General features: G+C 49.1%; 1 protein-coding gene and 1 pseudogene across 1 annotated transcript; both read left to right on the top strand.

The window, feature by feature from the left end:
• Positions 1-639: 639 nt before the first annotated feature.
• On the top strand, positions 640-20295 carry LOC144115575 (protein argonaute-2-like). The gene is made up of 6 exons (XM_077650000.1): positions 640-724; positions 4885-5300; positions 10371-12404; positions 16679-16906; positions 17882-18234; positions 19834-20295. Exons 1-5 carry the CDS (start codon positions 667-669, stop codon positions 18194-18196), a joined length of 3051 nt encoding a protein of 1016 aa, XP_077506126.1. The 5' UTR covers positions 640-666; the 3' UTR covers positions 18197-18234; positions 19834-20295.
• Positions 2739-2881, top strand: LOC144116828 (U2 spliceosomal RNA; annotated as a pseudogene).
• Positions 20296-20459: the final 164 nt, after the last annotated feature.

Here is a 20459-nt window from a genome sequence, read left to right as displayed (position 1 = left end):
TGTGCTGCGGCTCCAGGGGTGGTATCACTCCGCAAGACAATCATGTTTCGAAGAATAAAAGACGCTATTTGCGCTTACGAACAGCCTGAGAGTGCGTGACGCTTATAATAAGCGTGCAATCGCTCTGTGTAGCGCTGAGCATAATAGCACGAATGTACCAAGTCTTTCGCACTTTAGTTGCACATATATATAATTATAGCGTAGCAGTTCCCGTTTCGAAACCGAAACTACACTTTGGCGATTACGCCGACGTGCGGGACGGGAGCCGTTCAGCTTTTCCCGTAGTTTTACAGAATTTTCTAACAGTGTCCATTTGCAGTCTTCGAGTTCCACAGCGCGCGTGTTCGAGACGCGCCGGGACTGCGTTCCCATAAGAAGCAGTGGTAACGCGGTATCGTACGACGATTTCCTTTGGATCCATTGTTTTTTTTTTCTTTATGCGTTCTTGGAGGCAGAAGCGCCGGCACGCGCATGACGTCTCCAATCGCAGCCAATGACGACGGAACACGTGCAGCTCGTGGCGAAGCATATGAGCGAATCACGGAGCAGAAAAGGTCACTATAAAAGAGTAACAACGCAGCCTTTTTGCCTTTCTCAAGGGACTCGGCAGGCAGTCAAGACGCCCGTTCCGGTGACTGCCATTTGTGTTTGTGGCCCGCTATCTAAATGGGGAAAGGAGAGCGCAAAGACAAGAAGAAAAACGACTCAGCTGGTGGACCTCCAGGTGCGTAGCGAATTTCCTTTCGGTTCTGTGGCCTCCGCCGCTGTCGTTTGGGCGCTCGATCCCTTTGTTCGTCTGGCGTCACATGGTGGGCGCTGTAGGCCTAACCTCGTGGGCTAGGATGATTCTGTTCTAAAGCATTAAATTTTTGCGAGAAGGCTGAACGGAATTCACGAGCTTCGTTACCCGTTTGTTTTCGCTATCATTTTTATTTGAGCGTGAGTGGCCGTGACTTGAGAGAAAAAAAAAACCGCGTTTGGTTGAGCCGAAGCGACCTCGAGAGCCTTTATATCGCGTTAAGGTTGGTTCACGTGCAAGCGACTGAGCGAATATAGCGATTGAGCAGCGCGTTGCAGCGAAAAATTTCGATATTTTTGGAACCTCTTCACTCTGGCCGCTTCCCCCGCCGCGATGGCTCGAAACGGCTTTGTGCGCCGCGGCGGCACGCGCTTCTGCACGCGTCGCCCGTGCGCCTGCATGGTCCGGCCATGCTGCTGACCTGACACGGAGCAGGTGCTGTGGAACGCTCTTGCGCTTGATGAGTGCCTTGATCCACGGCACGTTTCCGAGCGCTGCCGTCTCGTTTTAGTCCGTTCTTGGCGCATAGCAACACCTCCGCAGCTCCGCACCCTAAACCCCTAAGCGCATTTACGATTTCTTTATGGTTTATTTGGGTTTAACGTCCCAAAGCGACTTAGGCTATGAGAGCCGCCGTAGTGAAGGGCTCCGGAAATTTCGACTACCTTGAGGTTCTTTAACATGCCCTGACAACGCACATAACACGGGCCTCTTCAATTTCGCCTCCATCGAAATTCGACCGCCGCGGCCGGAATCGAGCCCGCGCCTTTCGGGTATCGCTTTTGAGCTTCCTTAATCTCTTTGCGCTGCTTTTTTTGCTTGGGCTATCTGGATTACCCGCAGCGGTGGCTCAGTGATTAGGGCGCTCGGCTGCTGATCCGGGGTACCCGGGTTCGAACCCGACCGCGGCGGCCTCGTTTCGATGGAGGCGAAACGCAAAGGTTCCCGTGTGCTGTACGATATCGGTGCACGTTAAAGATGCCCAGAAGGCCGAAATTATTCGGCGCCCTCCACTACGGCACCTCTTTTTTTCCTTTCTGCACCCAGTCCTTCTATCCCTTCCCTTACGGCGTGCTTCAGGTGTGCGCCGCGATATGCGAGACGGTTACTGCGTCTTTTTTTCCTCAAAAACCAATTTTCAATTTTCAGCAAAGGTCTGTCTTTCCCCGGATTGTGGTCGCTGTTTATCGCGACTGCGTGTCTCTTGTTTCTAGGTATGAGTGCGCACTCTATGGGGCTGCCGGATGAAATCAAGCCGGCTTAACAGCTTGGCGTCCCGCTGTGTGGTGCGATGTGTGGCAGAGTTTTGTTGTCGTTGTTGAGACTTAGGGAATAATGAAAAGTTCACGGACCCGCCCACCAGCTCAAGCTGATCCACAGTAGCTACCACGTGCAGGTAATCACTGACACGTGAAGATAATCGCTGCTACGGGCAGACATTTGGAGAGTTAAACGAGATTTGAGAGAAAAGATTGGCAGAAAGGACTCGCAACAGCCGCCTCATCTGAAGCGACGACGACGGTTTAGCAACAGGTACTTCCGGTGACAAGCAGCCCTCGCCACATGTGCGGCAGCCCCTACATCGCAGCTCAATAGGGCCGGGCAGCCATCTAATCGTCCCCTTCCTGTGAAGGGAATGCTTTACTGCTACCTTGCGTAGCTGCTTCGCCGTGTAGGAGAGTTTTACCTTGAACCCAGGAGAAACCACGTGACAGCTATGACGTCATTCAGCCGCCACCGCCGCGTTCATTGTGATCATTGGCATTGGCGTTGACGATGTTCTGGACTCCGTCGATTTTGAGGAAAGGCAGGGATTTGGGGAAACGTTTCTCACAACCAGCATGTGTTGACATTCTCCGTGACAGCAAGCGTTGTCCGCGGTACGAAAGGTGCATTCTTTACGCCCGATATATAAATGAAAAAAAATTGACGCCCCATTATAGTTGTCCGGACCCGTGGAGTATCTCTTACGGGTCCAAGTTGGACTTATTTTTGGAAATGTGGCGGGGAGTTTGAAGGATGCTTCTTTCCCGCCACCGGTTGGCCCAGTATTGCACTACCTCCGGGATCGGCCTTGTCTTTAGCGCGTCTTTACTATCCTGTCTTCCTATCCCATCTTTCAACTCTCGCTACTATCTGCACGTGGTAGCGATTGTGGCTCGGCTTGAGCCAGTGAGCAGGCCTGTGCACTTTCCTTTCTTTCTTCCAGGCAGTAACAGACAGACAGACGACCCATTATGACAGACGGTAATTCGGAATTTGAGCGCAGCTCTTCGCAAGCCGCTTGCTACCGCTTGGCAGGTTCCTGTTGCGTTGCTAGCGACCCTCCGGCATCGTCCCGTAGCAGCCGCCTTCCGGCTGTCCATTCCTCTCGTGTGTCAGGTGGCGCTTCGCTCTGCTGCTACCTGCCAACACGTCACCTGTCACACTCCGTAACACGTCACCTGTCAGGTAGCATGTTACAGCGACTACGACGCGGAACGCAGCAACGGGCGAACTGGGCTCTAAAAGGAATGAAACTAAAGAAGTCACGGCAGTTGAACACGAAGCGAAAAGCTTCACCACGTTGGTAATGAAGTCGCATAGGCCGGAGAATAGCCTTCAATGACTTTCAGCCCAACCATGTTAGCCATGTATGACCGTACGTGGTACAGTTATGGCGTGGAACTCTTGACCTCTGCCCTTGACCCATGACCTTTAGTTGACCTCTGATCTTTGACCTTTGACATTAGGTGACATTTGGGTTCACCTTTGACCCTGAACACATTTGATGGGGGTGTAAGACCATGAGATACGTCTAAGCCACGTGGTCGTGTGTGTATATACTATAGAACGGCTGTCCATGCAGGCGCTGCCGTGGACGAGCCACAGGTGCTTAGCAAGCGTCCTTGTTTTCGCTGAATTCCAGGGTTAGCGAAGTTAAATTTAAAATTGTTTTTTTTGTTCTCAAGTATACAACTAGAAGGAAAGCGTGCGCGTGTGTCGCAAATATATTGAATGCGCGGCGGGACATTTGTTGCTTCTTCGTTGCTGTGGGGGAGGGCTGATCGCATTTGTGTGAAAATTAAGACCCTGTGCGACAGCTAGGGCCTCGCACTCAGTTCTTCCGTGCAAAGGGTATACGACGCTCTTTGGGGGCGCTGCGTGTTTAGTCGTGTGTAGTTACAGAGCATGCCATTGTCGGCTTGCACAGCTGTCTTAGTTGGGACGGCCTTTGCGACGTATGCTCTCGACCACAGTATACTGAATTTTCGGTCACTGACCATGTCAGATATGTTAGCTGAAGTCAGCTGACCATATTCACATTGTCAGTAAACCGAAGATTCATTCTGCTGACCTGACCAGACGGCATTCCGTCAAACCCTCGACTAGGTACTCTATACCATCTGTCTTTTACAGTTGAGGGACAAGTGGTGCTCGTTATGACATACATGATGGAGGCCAACAGTGACCGAACCAAAAAGCATAAGGGATGTTTTTTTAATAATATGTGGTGTTCATCCGTGGGGTCTTAATACGGCAAAAACTTGTTAAAGAGTCTGGGTCCTTGGAGTACGCCTTCATCGCAGAGGACAGCTTTGAAGGCACCTTTAAAGTTCTTGAAGGACTCAGGACTGAGTGCAAGATTGTGAACAATCAGTGTGTGCCCTGTGTACCCTGCAAGTAACGGCCGACGGACACGTGGAAAAGTGATCATATCCCTTTGTTCTCTCCCTTTTCTATCTCTCCCTTCGTTCTACTTCCCACGTGTAGGGTAGCATACCGGGTGTTGCCTAGTTAACCTCCCTGCCTTTCCGTCTTTCTCTGTCTCTCTCTTTGCGACGTTAAACCCCCATGAAGAAAAAACGAAACTTTTTAAAGATAATTGATTATAAAGCAGAAGGAAAACAACCACATGCCACCGTTGGTATCCGAAACCCACTACCTCTGAATTTAGCGTCCGGTGCTCTACCAACGGAGCTCCGGCGACGGCTGTCCAGTCTTCAGCTTTCGGCGGTGTATATATGCGTGTCGTAGCGATCGCTATGATCGCAAACGCAGCAGATGTATGAACGCTACGTTAAACGGGCATTTTCGGCTCGCAGCGGTGCCTTCGGCCAGCGGTGGCAATCAAGCCACCGCTCCTGCTCCGTCGCCCGCCGGTACGTCGCGGGATTTGTTCGCGCAAGTACTGCAGCAGGGCGCCGCGCCCAGTCCGCAGCCGCGCGCCGTCAGCCGCGGCCCGGCCCCTGCCGCGGTGCCCAGAGCTCAGCCCACCGCGCAGCCCACCGCTCAGCCCAGCGCCTACCGTCCCAGCTACGGGGCCGCCGCCGCCGCAGGTGACGCCAACGTAGCGGCCAGCAGCCCGCGGCCTGCATCCGCAGCAGCCGCCGTGAGTCGCAGTCAGCCGGCAGCAGCTGCCCTACCACCGCCGCCACCATGTACGCCGCCGGTTGCAGTAACAGAGCAGACCCCCGAAGCTGGAGACCAGGCCACTCCAGGCGGCGATGTCAGTATCAAGGTGCGTACTGTTTTCCGAAAAGGGCTTAACCTTGGGCCATGGCATGTAGCTCGTTTAACCTCGTTATAACAAAGTAGAAAGTTCGTTCGCTGCTGTTACTTCGTTATATGCAGTGTTGACCGAGCTTCCACGGGGAATCGTAATTCCTTCGTTATATCCATTATTTCGTTATAAACCATGCTGTGCAGCTTGTTATGCCAGGGGTCCATATAAAGTTGCACCTATTAAAGCGGTTGAACCTCTTTACCACGAAGTTGAAAGTTTCCGGCGATAAATTCTTTGTAAGGGTAGCTTCGTTATAGCTCCTGTTGGCTGAGCTTCCACGTGCAATCATAATTTCTTCGTTATATCAGTTGATTCGTTATAAACCGCTTCTTTACAAAGGGCTTTAACTGTTAGTTTCAAGGCAAGAGGAAACATCACCTTTCCAAAATATCGACTTGCACAGACGGTACGAGAACCAAACCCCGGTATAATACAACTCAATAATAATAATAATAATTGGTTTTTGGGGAAAGGAAATGGCGCAGTATCTGTCTCATATATCGTTGGACACATGAACCGCACCGTAAGGGAAGGGATAAAGGAGGGAGTGAAAGAAGAAAGGAAGAATAGGTACCGTAGTGGAGGGCTCCGGAATAATTTCGACCAGCTGGGGATCTTTAACGTGCACTGACATCGCACAGCACACGGGCGCCTTAGCGTTTTTCCTCCATAAAAACGCAGCCGCCGCGGTCGGGTTCGAACCCGGGAACTCCGGATCAGTAGTCGAGCGCCCTAACCACTGAGCCACCGCGGCGGGGCATACAACTCAAGAACGAAACAGCATGTTCCTCTCGAAAGAGGCCCTCCAGCCAAAGGCGTCGACTGGTTCTCATGACTTCATGGTTAGTCAATCCTCTAGGACCTGCGTGACATCTCAGGGAGTGGCATATGAAAGGAGATGAACCACCGTTTAATCAGATTGAGAGCGGCGTCCGGAGAATCGGCCGACGCCGTTGGCTGCAAGGCTTCCTTGGTAGGGCATCCGTCGCTTCTTTCTCGAATTGCAGCCGACTATGCAGGGCTTAGTTTTTACTAACAAAAAGTTCTGTGGGTAGCAAGCATCGTGGTAGTGATTGACGTATAGGGCGCTCTGGAAGTGAAACATCAGATTTAACCGCTGAGAAAGTCAAGATAGAGAACGTTTGGGAACCGCAATGAGTTCCTTGGTCAACAATGATATAGACAAGGCGAGTGGGCGAAATTTAAAAGGAAAGTTTGTATTTCGATGAGTGGTTGGAACCCGACCACGGCGGCTGCGTTTCGATGGAAGCGAAGCGCTGAGGCACCCGCGTGCTGTGCGATGTCAGTGTATGTTAAAGATCCCCAGGTGGTCTAAATTATTCCGGAGCCCTCCACTACGGCATTTCTTTCTTCCTTTCCTCTTTCACTTTCGCCTTTTGCCTTCCCTTACGGCGCGTCTCAGGTGTCCGCCGATATGTGAGAAAGGTACAGTGCCATTTCCTATCCCCGATAACCAATTTTCAATTCTCACAGTTTCTTCTGTGAGGTTCAGGGCCTCAGTCGTCGCCTGGATAAAGGGTGGCTCGAGGAATTATTGCGTCGTCAGGTTTAGCCTTTGGGTTCACTACTTACGCACCAACGGCTGAGTGTTGTGTTGCCAGCGTGTGAAATTCTTTTTAAAGCGGAAGCTTTACTGACCGCAGGTTGAGCAGTTTCGCGTGATTCCTGGAGAGCCGTGCTGCGCATGCACGAGGAGCAGTGACGACACATGGCGCATTTCTCTCTCTCTCTCGATCCCTACTCACTACTGCGCATGCGCCACTAGTAGCACCGAGCCACAGGTGTTCAGCCGCTGCGCACCGCCGCACATTTCCTCAAAATCCAACTTTAAATTTAGTTTCCTCTTTCCCTCCCTCCTTTATCTCTTTCTTAATTCACGGCGCGGTTCGGGTGTCCACCGAGATGCGAGACGGTTACTGTGCCTTTTCCTTTCCTCAAAAAACCAAACAAAACAAGTGAGCCGACGGCGTTCATAGAGTTCATTGGCGTGGACAACTTTGTAAAGACCGTTCATTTTCACGAAACGAAAAGCGCACAATCGGCTCCGTGGTTCAGTGGAGACCTCAATCTCGGTTTCGCTTTGTATATCCTGGATTAGCGGGGCTAATCCAACCCGCCGCGGTGGCTAAGTGGTAAGGGCGCTCGGCTACTGATCCGGAGTTCCCTGGTTCGAACCCGTCCGCGGCGGCAGCGTTTTTATGGAGAAAAAACACTAAGTAATAATATTAATTTTGGGGGAAAGGGAATGCGCAGTATCAGTCCCGTATATCGTTGGACACCTGAACCGCGCAGTAAGGGAAGGGATATAGGAGGGAGTGAAAGAAGAAAGGAAGAGAGAATTGCAGTAGCGGTGGGCTCCGGAATAATTTCGGCCACCTGGGGATCTTTAACATGCACCGACGTCGCACAGCACACGGGCGCCTTCGCGTTTTTCCTCCATAAAAACGCAGCCGCCGCGGTCGGGTTCGAACCCGGGAACTCTGGATCAGTAGCCGAGCGCCCTAACCACTGAGCCACTGCGGCGGGTAAACGCTAAGGCGCCGGTGTGCTGTGCGACGTCAGTGCACGTTAAAGATCCCCAAGTTGTCGAAATTATTCCGGAGCCCTCCACTACGGCACTTCTTCCTTCTTTCACTCCCTCCTTTTCCCCTTCCCTTACGGCGCGGTCAAGGTGCCCAACGGTATATGAGACAGATACGGCGCCATTTCTTTTCCCCCAAAACCGATTATTATTATTATTATTATTATTATTATTATTATTATTATTATTATTATTATTATTATTATTATTATTATTATTATTATTATTATTATTATTGGGCTAATCCACATTAAATTTTCTTGGGTGGGGCGGAAGAAATTGGCGCAGCACCTTTCTCTCATATCGGCAGACACCCGTACCGCGCGCCGTAAGAGAAAGGACAAAAAGGCGAGGGAGTGAAAGAAGAAAGAAAGAAGCGCCGTATTGGAGGGCTTCGGAATGATTTCGACCACCTGGGGACCTTTAACGTACACTGACATCGAACAGCGCACGGGCGCCTTAGCGTTTCGGTTCCATCGAAACGCAGCCGCAGCGGTCGGGTTCGATCCTGGGAACGCCGGATCAGTGATCGAGAACTCTAACCACCGAGCCACCGCGGTGAGTGTATTGTCTTTTTTAGTCACTCGTTAAATGCTCTTTAACTCGAAGCGAAATGGTGCACCGTCGAGCCCGAACATTCACTCTGGCAAACTGATGTTTCCTTGGACTGCAGCTGTTGATGCTTATAAATTACGCGTCTGCACATTCTCAATTCACAGAAAAATTCGTGTGAATGTTGTTCATCTTTCGCTGTTAATGGGCAGCTGCGACGTCTTTTTTTGGCCTCCACGAATGCCGAAATTTCCAAGGTAGTTGCCGAGCTTCGCCGCCGGGCGTCGGTTTGTTTCAGCACGAATAATTAAATGTTTCCAATTTTGTCGCCCCAATCGGGACGATTTCTGCGGGAGACCTTGCACGTGTGACGTCACCAGCTGCATGCCCTTCCATATTTGCTTGGAGTTTGCGCAAGAAGAAGAAAATGAAGACCTTTGTTTTTGGTCATTTCACGCAAACAGTGGTCTGTCGCTTACAGTCTCCAGTTTAGTCAGTCAACGCGCCGAAAGTTTTTGTGACAGTATGCATGACGACAAGCTTCTATCTTGACGTCATTCTTTGGGAGAAACCCAGTTTTAGTTTCGGTGTTCTTTGCTTTTGCTGGTTTAAAGGGCTTCTACTCAGTATTTTGAAAAACGCTTTTAAAGGCACAGAGAATTGACTCCCAAGAAATGTTATGCGAATAGGAACACAATACCGCGTCTAAAACATTCAAACTCGCCCACAGTTGCCCTTTGAGTGGTTCTGAAACCTTGGAAGAAATACTTCAGCACTGGCGCTATCATGGGCTGGGTTCCCTGAATAAATAAATTAAGGCACAGAAAGAACTAGTACTGACTGTCTCGCTTTTGATGTACACCACGACCACGCAGTGCGGTTCCTTGATTTTGCAGTCGACCCGATCGCCCCTGTCATATGTGCTCAAGATAGCACAAGGCTTTGAAATACCTTCCGAGGAAAGTACAGGGTAGGTCAAAAGTTCCCAGGCCATAGGGTCTGCTTTTGAGCTGTATAATCAGGCAGACATGACACACCCAAAGACTCAAAATATCCGTAGAGGGCGGAAGAGGTATCGTTCTATACTCTGCGAACCTTGATAGCTTTAATCGCACCTTAAATGCCACGATATACCGATGAAAGGAGCAAGCCCTGTGGCCCCGGAACTTTTGACCAACCGTGTACATAACCTCGCTCAAGTACTACGAGCTTTCGTCATAAACACCTGAACCATATATTCCTACATTGAGCACAGAACCCACAATCCCGAGCGAAGGTTGGCGAGCTCTTTCCAGCGATTTTTTCACGCCCGCGCATTTCTCCGCCTCGCGCTCCTGCGTATTTTTGTTCTGATGTGGCTGTCGGTTAGATTCAGAAGTATGGCAGCTACTGTGGCCGCTGCCAATAATAAGTGTCGTTTCGGCGGTTCAGGAAGCCCTCCTCCCCCCCCCCCCCCCCCCCCCCCCCACCGGGAAAATTCCCGAACGCGTCTGCAGCCGGCGGTGTGGCCGAGTGGGTAGGGCTGGCTGAAGAGCGCCGACCTGTGAGCATGAAAAGAGTGATGAAAGGAGATAGAAAGGCTAGAAGACGCTGTAATTTAGATATTGACTGCAGATAACTTCGCTTGCACAAAACATTTAAGACATTCTCAGGGGAGCTATATTAATGTTCAAGCGCCGTCCTTTAATAGGCTCGCTACAACACACGGGGTGCAGGAGGCTTTCCCCGTTAAGACTCACCGGAACCGGTCCTGCACTGTAGTGTAGATCGAAGACCATTCGGCCAAACTTGTGTGACGCTCAACACACGAAACAGTGTGTGCATACTTACTTCTTCATGCCCTGCTCTAATTACCACCAATCACGGCGCAGGAGCTCGAGCGAACCCTGCCCTCTCACTTCCCGCGGAGGCCCGCCCACGGCCAGCTGGGCCGGACCATACAACTTCTTGCCAACCACTTCAGCATTGAGATACCGACCGGCAGCGTCTACCACTACGACGTCGACATCTCCTCGGAGACTGCCAAGGAGACCAAGGTTCCTGAGCAGAAAAACTACCGATGCCTCAGTACAAAGATCAACAGGATAGTCATCGAGCTCCTAGTAAAGAAGTACCGGCAAGACCTGGCCAACTGCATCCCGGTTTTCGATGGCCACAAGAACCTGTACACGCGCCGCCAGCTCAACTTCCGCGAGCGGACATTCACAGTCGACCTCGATGAAGACCAGAGAAGCCAGAAGTTTATCATCAAGATCCAGTATGCAACCACCGTGAACCTGGATGCCCTGCATGGCGTCTTCCAAAAGCGCGTACAAACTGTGCCCCAGGAAGTCCTCCAGGCCATCGACATCGTCTTGAGGCACAGCCCCTCGATCAACCTTGCGCCGGTTGGACGCTCGTTCTTCAGACCGCCGGGACCCAACGAGCACAATCACCTCGGAGGAGGCCGGGAGGTGTGGTTTGGCTACTACGCGAGTGTTCGACCCGCCCAATGGAAGCCCATGCTTAACGTCGACATGTCAGCAACAGCATTCTACGAGTCGCTTCCACTGGTAGACTTCATGTGCAGGTTCTTCAGCGACAGCCGGCGTGTGTTGACACCCGCGGACTTACGGTCATTGCGCGACAACCAGTACGCGCGGCTGAATAGGGAGCTCAAAGGACTCCGCGTAAAAGTGACGCACCTTCCGTACCCGCGCAAGTACAAAGTGGTCAAGATCACGAGGGAAGCTGCGAAGGACATCTATTTTGAATCAGAAGGTAGTCAGATCTCCGTCGCCGACTACTTCCAGAGCCGCTACAGGCGCTTGTCGTACCCGAACTTCCCTTGCGTGCAGAGTGGCAGCCCGACGCATCCGGTCTACATTCCTCTGGAGGTGTGCGAGCTGGCCGAAGGCCAGCACTGTCGGAAGAAACTCGAGGAGAGTCAGACCGCCGAAATGATCAAGCGCACGGCCAAGCCGCCAGCCAAGCGCTTCCTGGAGATTCGTCAGTCTGTGCGCGACATGGTCAGCACCTCGGACAAGTACCTGCGAGAGTTCGGCGTCAAGATCAACCCCGAACCCACTCAGGTTGTGGGCAGAATTCTCGACCCGCCGTCTTTGGTTTTTGAGAACAACAGCATGTGCAAGCCGCGCGACGGTACGTGGGATCTCCGAGGGCAGCGCTTCTACAAGGCGATGTCGATGACACAGTGGATTGTTCTCAACGTGAGCCGCTTCGCGCAGAAGGACTGCCTGGACAACTTCATCAAGATGCTGGTCCGCATCGGCCAAGGACTGGGCATGCGCATTGCGCAGCCGCTTGCGGTCATCACGTTCGACACAAACCGCAAGCCCATGCGGACCGTTCTCACGGAGCAGCGCAAGCAGCACCCGCAGTTGGAGATGGTTGTGGCTGTGATCACAAAAGCCACGAACTACGCTGAGATCAAGCAGGTGGCAGAGACTGAGCTCTCCCTGCGCACACAATGCATCTTGGACAACAACGTGGTCCAAAAGTGTAACGCAGCGCTCATCCAAAACCTGTGCCAAAAGATCAACGCCAAGATGGGCGGCATCAACAATAGTCTCCTGTTGCAGGAGAAGCCGAAGCTATTACATAGGCCCGTGATCGTCATCGGAGCAGACGTGTCGCACCCATCGCCTGGAGACAAGATCAGGCCATCCATCGCCGCGTGCGTCGGAAGCCTAGACTCTGTACCGTCCAAGTTTCACGCCACCATTCGGGTACAGATTGAAGACTCCAAGGCTAAGGCGCGTGTGGAAATTATCAAGGACCTGAAGGACATGATCAAGGAATTGCTACTGGTTTTCTACCGCACCACCGGGCACAAGCCCCTGGGGATCGTCTTCTACAGGGACGGAGTGAGCGAGGGGCAGTTCTTGGAAGTCCGTAACCATGAGGTAAGCAACTGCGCCTACTACAATACTGTGTCCACTAAACTCTCATCTTGTTAAGAGCTATACCGCATTCAATGCCGCTAGCGTCATTGGATAACCTTTTGTCTTATGACAAGCGGACTTCCTGTGCATATACGTAACGGCACCAAATAGATCTCCACAGCGCTACAATTTCAGGACATTCGGGACATTCATTTCTGGAGACGTCTTCTCGGTGTTAGTTGACGTCAGCTTGATCGTTTCTCTTCAAAAGGTGGTAAACATCCAAGACTGAGGCTTGTGGTTGGGTTTTGTGCGTGCCCGCTCCGTGTCTCACCCCTTTTGCGCACGGGCGATATTAACGGCTGTGCAGTTTACCGTCCGTTGAACTGAACGACAGCTAGAGGTGCTATACCAGTTTCACAAGGTCATGTTTAATGTCATTAATTACTTAGTGATCAGGTTTTAACGCCATCGGAACAGTGTCACGCGCTCGTATTTAATGGCATTAGACAGACTAAATGCTGTTTGCGACCTACTGAGTTCGCCAGAACTCATTCGCCACAGCAGTGCATACTCTTGTCCCCATTCCGCATGCAGAAAGATATGCAACTTTTTTTGTGAAAAGTCACTATCCTGTGGATAATGGTTTATTCATAAAGAGCAGTATTTTTACCAGCAATTCTGAAGCACTGTTAGCCTGTGAGCGGGCACGCCAGTTCGACTTTTACGACTAGTCAAGCAAGAACAGTGGCATTTTCTACACATTTATTTTTATATTATATTTGAATGACATTGCTGAGGTTCTGACTCATTGAAACTGTTTATATTCAGGTGATTTTTTTAGCCCCTTGAAGGCGTTATCATCACCGTGACTTTTTTAAATTTTGTTTTCTTTCTTTCTTTTTTTTTATTTTTTTATGTATTTAAAGACACCTCACAGGTCTCCGCAAAGGCATTGTGTAAAAATAAAAGGGGGGGGGGGTCAAGTACAGAACATTGTGCAAAATATGTTACAAATAAAAAAATAGTAAAAGTGCAGCAAAACACACAAAAAAACAGGTGAGTTCAGATAAGATATCGCAATTCACAAAAAGGAATAAAAGTAAAAACAACTGCGTCATGGAACAAAAACAGGGGAAATGCACGAAGTCGAGTTATACAAAAGCCAAAGAAAACATATCAGGCATAAATGAGCATAGTTGCGCATCCACGGAACCAAAGAGGCAATAGGTCTCAAGCTGCTGAAAACGAAGTTGTACGAATCCGGAGTATATAAATGACGTGCTAACCGTTATCAGCGAAGTGTTTGGGTAGATGTTCGCAAAAGGTGTCATGATTAGCCTGCAGGGCGATGCAGTCAGGAAGATTCTTCCAGAGACGGATGGCACGCGGGAGTGACCAGAAGTTGAAAGCATGTGTGTTGCCATAAATGCGGCATAGCTGTAGTTATTATGTAATCTATGTTATAAGTAGGAAGGACGTTGCAGATGTGCTGGCGGTGAATCAGTGGCATGGACGTATTTGTGAAAGATAAGGGCAGTCTTGCGACGAATTTGCAACGGATGCATAGAGCGAAAGTTTGATATTTAGTTGGGTTAGACTAGACTGATAACTGCAATTTTGCGAAATGAGACGACAAGCCCCATTGTGGACAGCTTCCAACTTCTCTCTCAGATATTTCTGATGAGGTGACCAGATGGATGAAGCGTACTCTAGCTGCGGTGTGACAAAAGTAATGTAGGCTTGTTCACACACGTGAGGGGTAGTGCATTGCAGGTTACGGTGAATGAAAACTAGTGACCAGGAAGCATTAGCGAAAGTGATGGTTATGTGTTCAGCCCAAGAAAAGTTTGGTGAAATATGGACGCCTAGATGCTTATACTGCGTAGTCCGAGCCAATGTATCGTTATTGTTGTGGTATGGAAAATTCGAAGTGACTGATTTTCGGCTAAAAGTAATTATCTTACACTTAGAAATGTTTAAAGTCATTAGACAAGTTTTACACCAGTCGTTTATGCAATCGAGGTCACTTTGAAGTTCAAGGTGGCCATTAGTAAATTTTATTGGTGAATAAATAATGCAGTCGTCAGCAAATATGCGCATATAAGATGAGATTGTTGCTGGCAGGTTATTAATGTAAATTAAGAATAGTAATGGACCGAGGAGGCTTTCTAGTGCCGCGCTCGATGTAACATCGGAAACAGGAAATTAATGATTGTTAACAGCGGTGAACTGCTGGCGGTTAGAAAGAAGACTACGGACCCATGACAGAGTTAAAGAATTTAATTTTAGAGCACAAAGCTTAGATCTTTGTCGGCAATGTTCTACCCGATAAAATGCTTTGGCAAAGTCCAAAAAGGTGCAAGTCATCAATTTCCGTGCGAGTGTTTGTTAGTACTTTTGAAAACCGGTACAACCTTTCCTATTTTCCAACCGGTGGAAACCTCACCTGTAGATTTTGACTGCTTAAAGATAGGAAGGAAGATGATGCTGGAGACAGAAATGGCATTTCTTTAGTATTTTCAGTTAATTTCATCAACCCCAGAAGAAGAGGGTACTAGGCTATTTATCAGGTGTACTAAGCCATAAAGTGTAATGTCAACCGGTGCCATGTACGGGTAACCAAAATCTGGTACTTACGGGATGTTAGGATTATCTTCTTGGTGAAAACATATGCGAAAAACGAATTAAAAGCTTTAGGACATTCAGCATCGAAGTAGGGGGCGCTGTGAATATCATGTATTGATATATCATTACTGACACTGTTCGGACGTATTGCTTTGAAGGGCTTGCTTTTATTGTTCCTAAGTAGCGCCGGAAGGGCTTTTGAAAAAAATATTTATTTTTTTCGACACAAAGGCCATAACAACACAGCTTTAGGTAGGTTTTATATTTACCCCGCGTGCAGGGCGAACATTCGTGCTATGCATTTTTGTACAACCGTTTTTTCTTATTTCTCATTTGTCGATGCTTTCTTCTAAAGCAAAGCTTAGATTTATGATTTGATAGCGTGACAAGCGGGACACGTTTGGCTACATGTTAGGCGAGCTTGTCTCTAAATTGAACCCGCGGTTATCTAATACGACCTATATTGAAAAGGGCGTCAGAATATTATCAGAAAACATTTGAATTTCGATCGTCATTGATTGGATTGTAATCTCCTCTGTTATAGTTGCGAATCTGTAATATCAATAAATCTGCCAATAAATTGTAATGTCGTTAAATCTGGACGTGTAGCGCCAGCTCCGAAAATAATGGCATAGGCAAACTTAAGGCTACAAACATCTGCGGTTATTTCTAGTGCGCATGTTGCACGGGTAATAAAAGGCATCGCCACCTGCAGTTGAGATCTCAGCTCAGTAGGGGGTAGCAGTTAGACCAGTCTACTGACCCGCTGCATCGGCCGAGTGCTATCCTGGCTCATATAAGTCTCACTCTACAACTTCCATTATAGTCGGATACAACTCAAGAACCAAGCGGCTTTTCCCCCTGAAAGGACTCTCTTGCAGCCAATGGCGTAGACCATTTCTCATGAGCCTCCGAAGGTAACCATGTAGGAAGTCGCAAAAGGAAGGGGTTAGTCTCCCCCCTCACAGGAGAGACTATTGTCATTGTCACCGCGCTCGCTGCATTGTCCACCTTGCAGGTTCGTGAAAACCAGCCGACGCCAGTTACTGGAAGGGGGTCCTTTTACGGGGAAAAGCGGCTTCATTCTTGAGTTGTATTATTGGAATTAGTTCAGCCACAAAAAAAAATGCCACGAAGTGGCACCTGGAAAACAACGGCTGAGCGGTGAAGCCGGGCGTTCCTCTACTGAATTTTCTTGGCTTTGTGTGGTTGTTCACTGACGGCATACTCAAACGCCACGCTTGCACAGAAACTTTAGTTGAGTGAAGTCAAATAGTAAGTCAATGCCTAGAGTTATGTATATAAACCGATCATGTGATCCAGAATGTGGACCGCGTGAACTCAATTTAGCGGAGTGTGCGAGTAACTGCAGCTGACTGCTGTTCATTTCGGCGTTGGTTGGAAAAGCTGCACTTCCGTTGAGCTGAACAGTTGCTGAAACTGCTCGTTTAACCAGATTACAACCGATAATAGCGTTGCTAAAAAAAACGCTGCTATTCGCCATAGAGTTTTTTTCCCAAACGACAATTATATAAGATAGGACAGCAGAGTTCGTGAAGGTCCAAAGCGTTTTGTTTACATTCTGTACCAAGTATATATCGTGATTCGTCGAATGGCCTTTAAACCCTGACCAAGTTTTTCTTTGTTTCCGCTCTCGAATCTCTCAGGTGAGCGCCATCCGGCTGGCGTGTGCGGAAATGTGTCCCACCGAGACCTACGAGCCACCGCTGACGTTCATCGTGGTCCAGAAGCGACACCATACGAGGTTCATGCCTGCCAATGACCGCGACGGCGTGGGCAAGTTCCGCAACGTCCCACCAGGCACGACCGTAGACTCGGTGGTCACGCACCCGCTGGACTTCGACTTCTTCCTCTGCAGCCACTTCGGCATCCAGGTAGGCGACCTCTTCTCCGCCCTTGTTGCTATTGTCAGCGGGAAGAAATGGTCCGCGGTGTTTTCGTTTATCAATTTGCGGAGGAAATAGTCCGGGCGCCGGCGTCGCCACAGTCGCGTCGCGTCTTTAGTGCGCTACAAATACCAGGAGCGCCTGCGGTGGAGGCCTTCCGCAGCTTGAGGAAAGGGAAGCATGGCCTCCGAGATCACCTGCAAGCGACACCGTGGCGGAAGCATTCCGCTTCACATCGAGGCCACCAGGAGCGCTATGAGTGACTGTAACGTCATCGTTCGACCTTGAGGAAGCGGTATCGGAAGTTGCGCACGGGGGGCCTTATGTCCAGTGCGGATTGATGCTGTCATACGGATGTGGTCATTAGTTTTTCTTTTCAGGATGGCGTCTGCTCAGACAATGAATGCATGGGGTTGGGTGAAAAGAGAAGCGCTTGATGCTCGGCTGGGCCTGGTTGCTCGTACGTTAAAGCGGGACGCTGCTTTGCAGTCTCAAGAAACGGCCAAAAAACTGATTTTTTAAATAGTCGTGTCGGCTTGTATGCCTCGTTTTTTATGCTGTACCGAAGTCGGGACAGCGACATAGATGACGATGACCGACCAATGCGCTGATGACAGCCAGGCAGGAAATAATAGTTATTCACGGTATTTAATGGCGCGAGGGCATCTAAGGCCAAATAAAGAGAGAAACATGTTGTGCATGCAGCATTAAGAGCAAGGCGAGCACGTGCTGTGCTCATAGGCACTGCCAGTTTTTTGTATATTGCGTTTAAACACTCTCCTTCCCACGTAATGTGTGCTAATAAAATAAGTGTATTCAAACCGCACACACCATCCCACATCACATCGCACCACAAGCAGGACCACACCGCACCACCACATACCACGATGCGAAGCGACCCAGCCCGACATGGCACTCGGAATCTGGGCATGTGAATAACTTTACTCCTTTGCGCTCCCGCAGGGCACCAGCCGGCCGGCCCACTACTATATCGTGTGGGATGACTCCAACTTCAGCGCGGACGACCTGCAAAAGCTCAGCTTCTACCTGTGCCACACATACTCCCGGTGTGCAAGGAGCGTGAGCATCCCGGCCCCTGTGTACTACGCGCACCTGGCCGCCTTCCGCGCAAAACACCACATCGCCAGCAAGCTGGAGACGTCAGGCGCGGTCAGCCAGTCGTCTGAGGGCGGCGGGGACGCAGTGTTGACCACTGCCCAATACGTGGAGGCCGTCAAGGTGCTGCAGGAACTGCAGGCCTCCATGTACTTCGTGTAATGGAGGAGGTTCTCCGCTGCCTCTGCATTCTGGTTACGGTGAGCCTGGAGGAGTACCACTGACGTCATACCCAACAGTTCTGGAGAAAAGCATTTTTGAACGGGAAAGCGTTTAAAGGCCATTGCAGGGAGGGTGTTACATAGGGTATAGGGAGGGTATTATGAGCGCAGTGTTCCTCATATTTTGTAAGATTCTACTACAACGATCAATATATCCCCAACCTCCCGCCTGCAGGCTTGCATTTTTTGCTATTAACGTTTTTGCTACAGTCCAAAGCGTTCCTCATTGGTTTTCTATTACAGTCTTAACTGCTCGATGCGAGCGATGGAAACAGTATAAAAGGAAGGTTCTTCCAGATATCGGAAGAATGGACCTTGAATATTTCAATACCAGAATCTTACAGTTTCCGAAATTTCATTTTTTTTGTCCAAGAATGTTGGACATGTGCGCAACACGTAGAGGACAAGATATACGTGACACGAAGTGGACATTTTCTCCCGTTCCTCTTGGCGTATAGCAACAATTTTTAATGCGTTTTGTCGTAGTGAGAGACGACTTAACTGTGAAGTGCTGCTCCGCTCACATTCAGGACTGCTGCTTCGAATTCCTCCACGAAGAAAAAAATTAGTCGGTTGTAAATTCTTTTTGTGTTACCTAAACAAGAAGTTTACCACCAGACGAAATTAAAACCGATAGAATTTTGATCCAAATTCTATGATCGAAATTTAAAGTGTTTCAGTTTCGTTCATTGTAAGCTACACGTACATCACAGAGGCGCAACTGAACAGGTACATGAACACACAGCGCCTGCCCTGTGTTGTGTGGCTTTCACGTGTTTGTTTAATTGCGCTTAGTTCATCTGTGCATCTTTTATGAGCGCACAGCTAAATTTCTGCGTAAAATGTAAATGCGCCTAATATGCTTTTTTTTGTCTTGTCCTAACAAAATGTTATTGACCACTGTCCGGCGATATTTTCTCTTTTCCTCGCTGCCTGCGTCCCGACTTGCTATACTCATATATGCTGTATGTATTGCAGGCAGAGAAGAACCTGGACTAGATTTAACCGGATTTCTGCTGCTTGAGAGCATTTCGTAGCTGCACAAAAATGCGATCCAACTTTAAAAACCGCAGCCTTCGCGACGTTCAACTGCATAGCCGTCAGCTAGTTGTCAAGCCCCGCGGGTGTCGCTTTGCGATAGATAGAGGGAGAAGCCCTATAATTTAAACAAGAGATTTTAGCTCGCATGCTACACTCTAAACACAAATATACGCCCGTATGGGAGTAAATAAGAGAGTAAGCTGCCTTCTAGCGCATAGGACAGCTTACTCCCCTTTCTTACTCCCTTTTTACTCCTTTCTGTTTAGAGCATACTCTGCGTGGGGCGAGAAAGTCTCAAGGAGAGAAGCGCAGAAAATGTCTTTAAAGAAGTAAAATAATAAAATAGAATAAATATGATCAAGGCATAAATGGGCAGTTAATTTGGACTCAGGTGCACGGACAAGTAACGCTACAAGATATTAAATGGTGATGCGCAGTATCTCCCACGAAGGGGCTGACAGCGTTCACTGCATGAATAGTGCATAATGGTGAGAGTTCAATTTATAGCGGTGATTTGTTTGCTATTTGCCTATTTAGATGACATTGGCCTTTTCGAGCGGAAGCATGGATCTCGGAGTCCGTTCTGTGAGATTGCTGTATGTGCCACTTGTCACTGTTTTGCAGCATTCTCTATAGACACCAATGTGATTAACGTAGAGATCAAAAACCGTTCTTTGCGATCAGAAACAATGGCAAACAATCGGAGACGATGAAAAAAGGGGTTTATTTTCTTGGAAGAAATGCATGATCAGTATATTTCAGTTGTAGTTCCTCGAGCCTGGTATGAGCAACTACTAATCGGTGGATTTCTTTGTTAGAGGTTCGGGCTTGCTTTGATTCAAATTCGACGGAACAATTTCGAGGTTAGCGTGAGTCAGCCACGCCGCCACTAATTGCACCTTTTGTTTTCTTGCAGGCTCGCAAGGCGAAGGATTTCCTTGGTATTGTTGTTTCATGGGCTGTCCGAAGAGTGCGGGTGCCAAAATTGTTGTTTGTTGTTTCTGTACCTTGAAATTTATAATTTGCAATAAAAAAAATTGGACATTAAAGTTGGCCGTTACATGAGGTTTCCTTGCTTTGCAGTCACTGGCGCTTGCATTGGCCATGCGTTGGCCGAAGCCAGTCTGTTCTGCTACAACACATGCTAAAAAAGTGATCGGGTT

Source organism: Amblyomma americanum, chromosome 1 (assembly GCF_052857255.1).
Source record: "Amblyomma americanum isolate KBUSLIRL-KWMA chromosome 1, ASM5285725v1, whole genome shotgun sequence".
Taxonomy (NCBI): Eukaryota; Metazoa; Arthropoda; class Arachnida; order Ixodida; family Ixodidae; genus Amblyomma; species Amblyomma americanum.
Note: the sequence above shows the minus strand (reverse complement) of the source record. Positions and strands in the feature narration are given on the sequence as shown.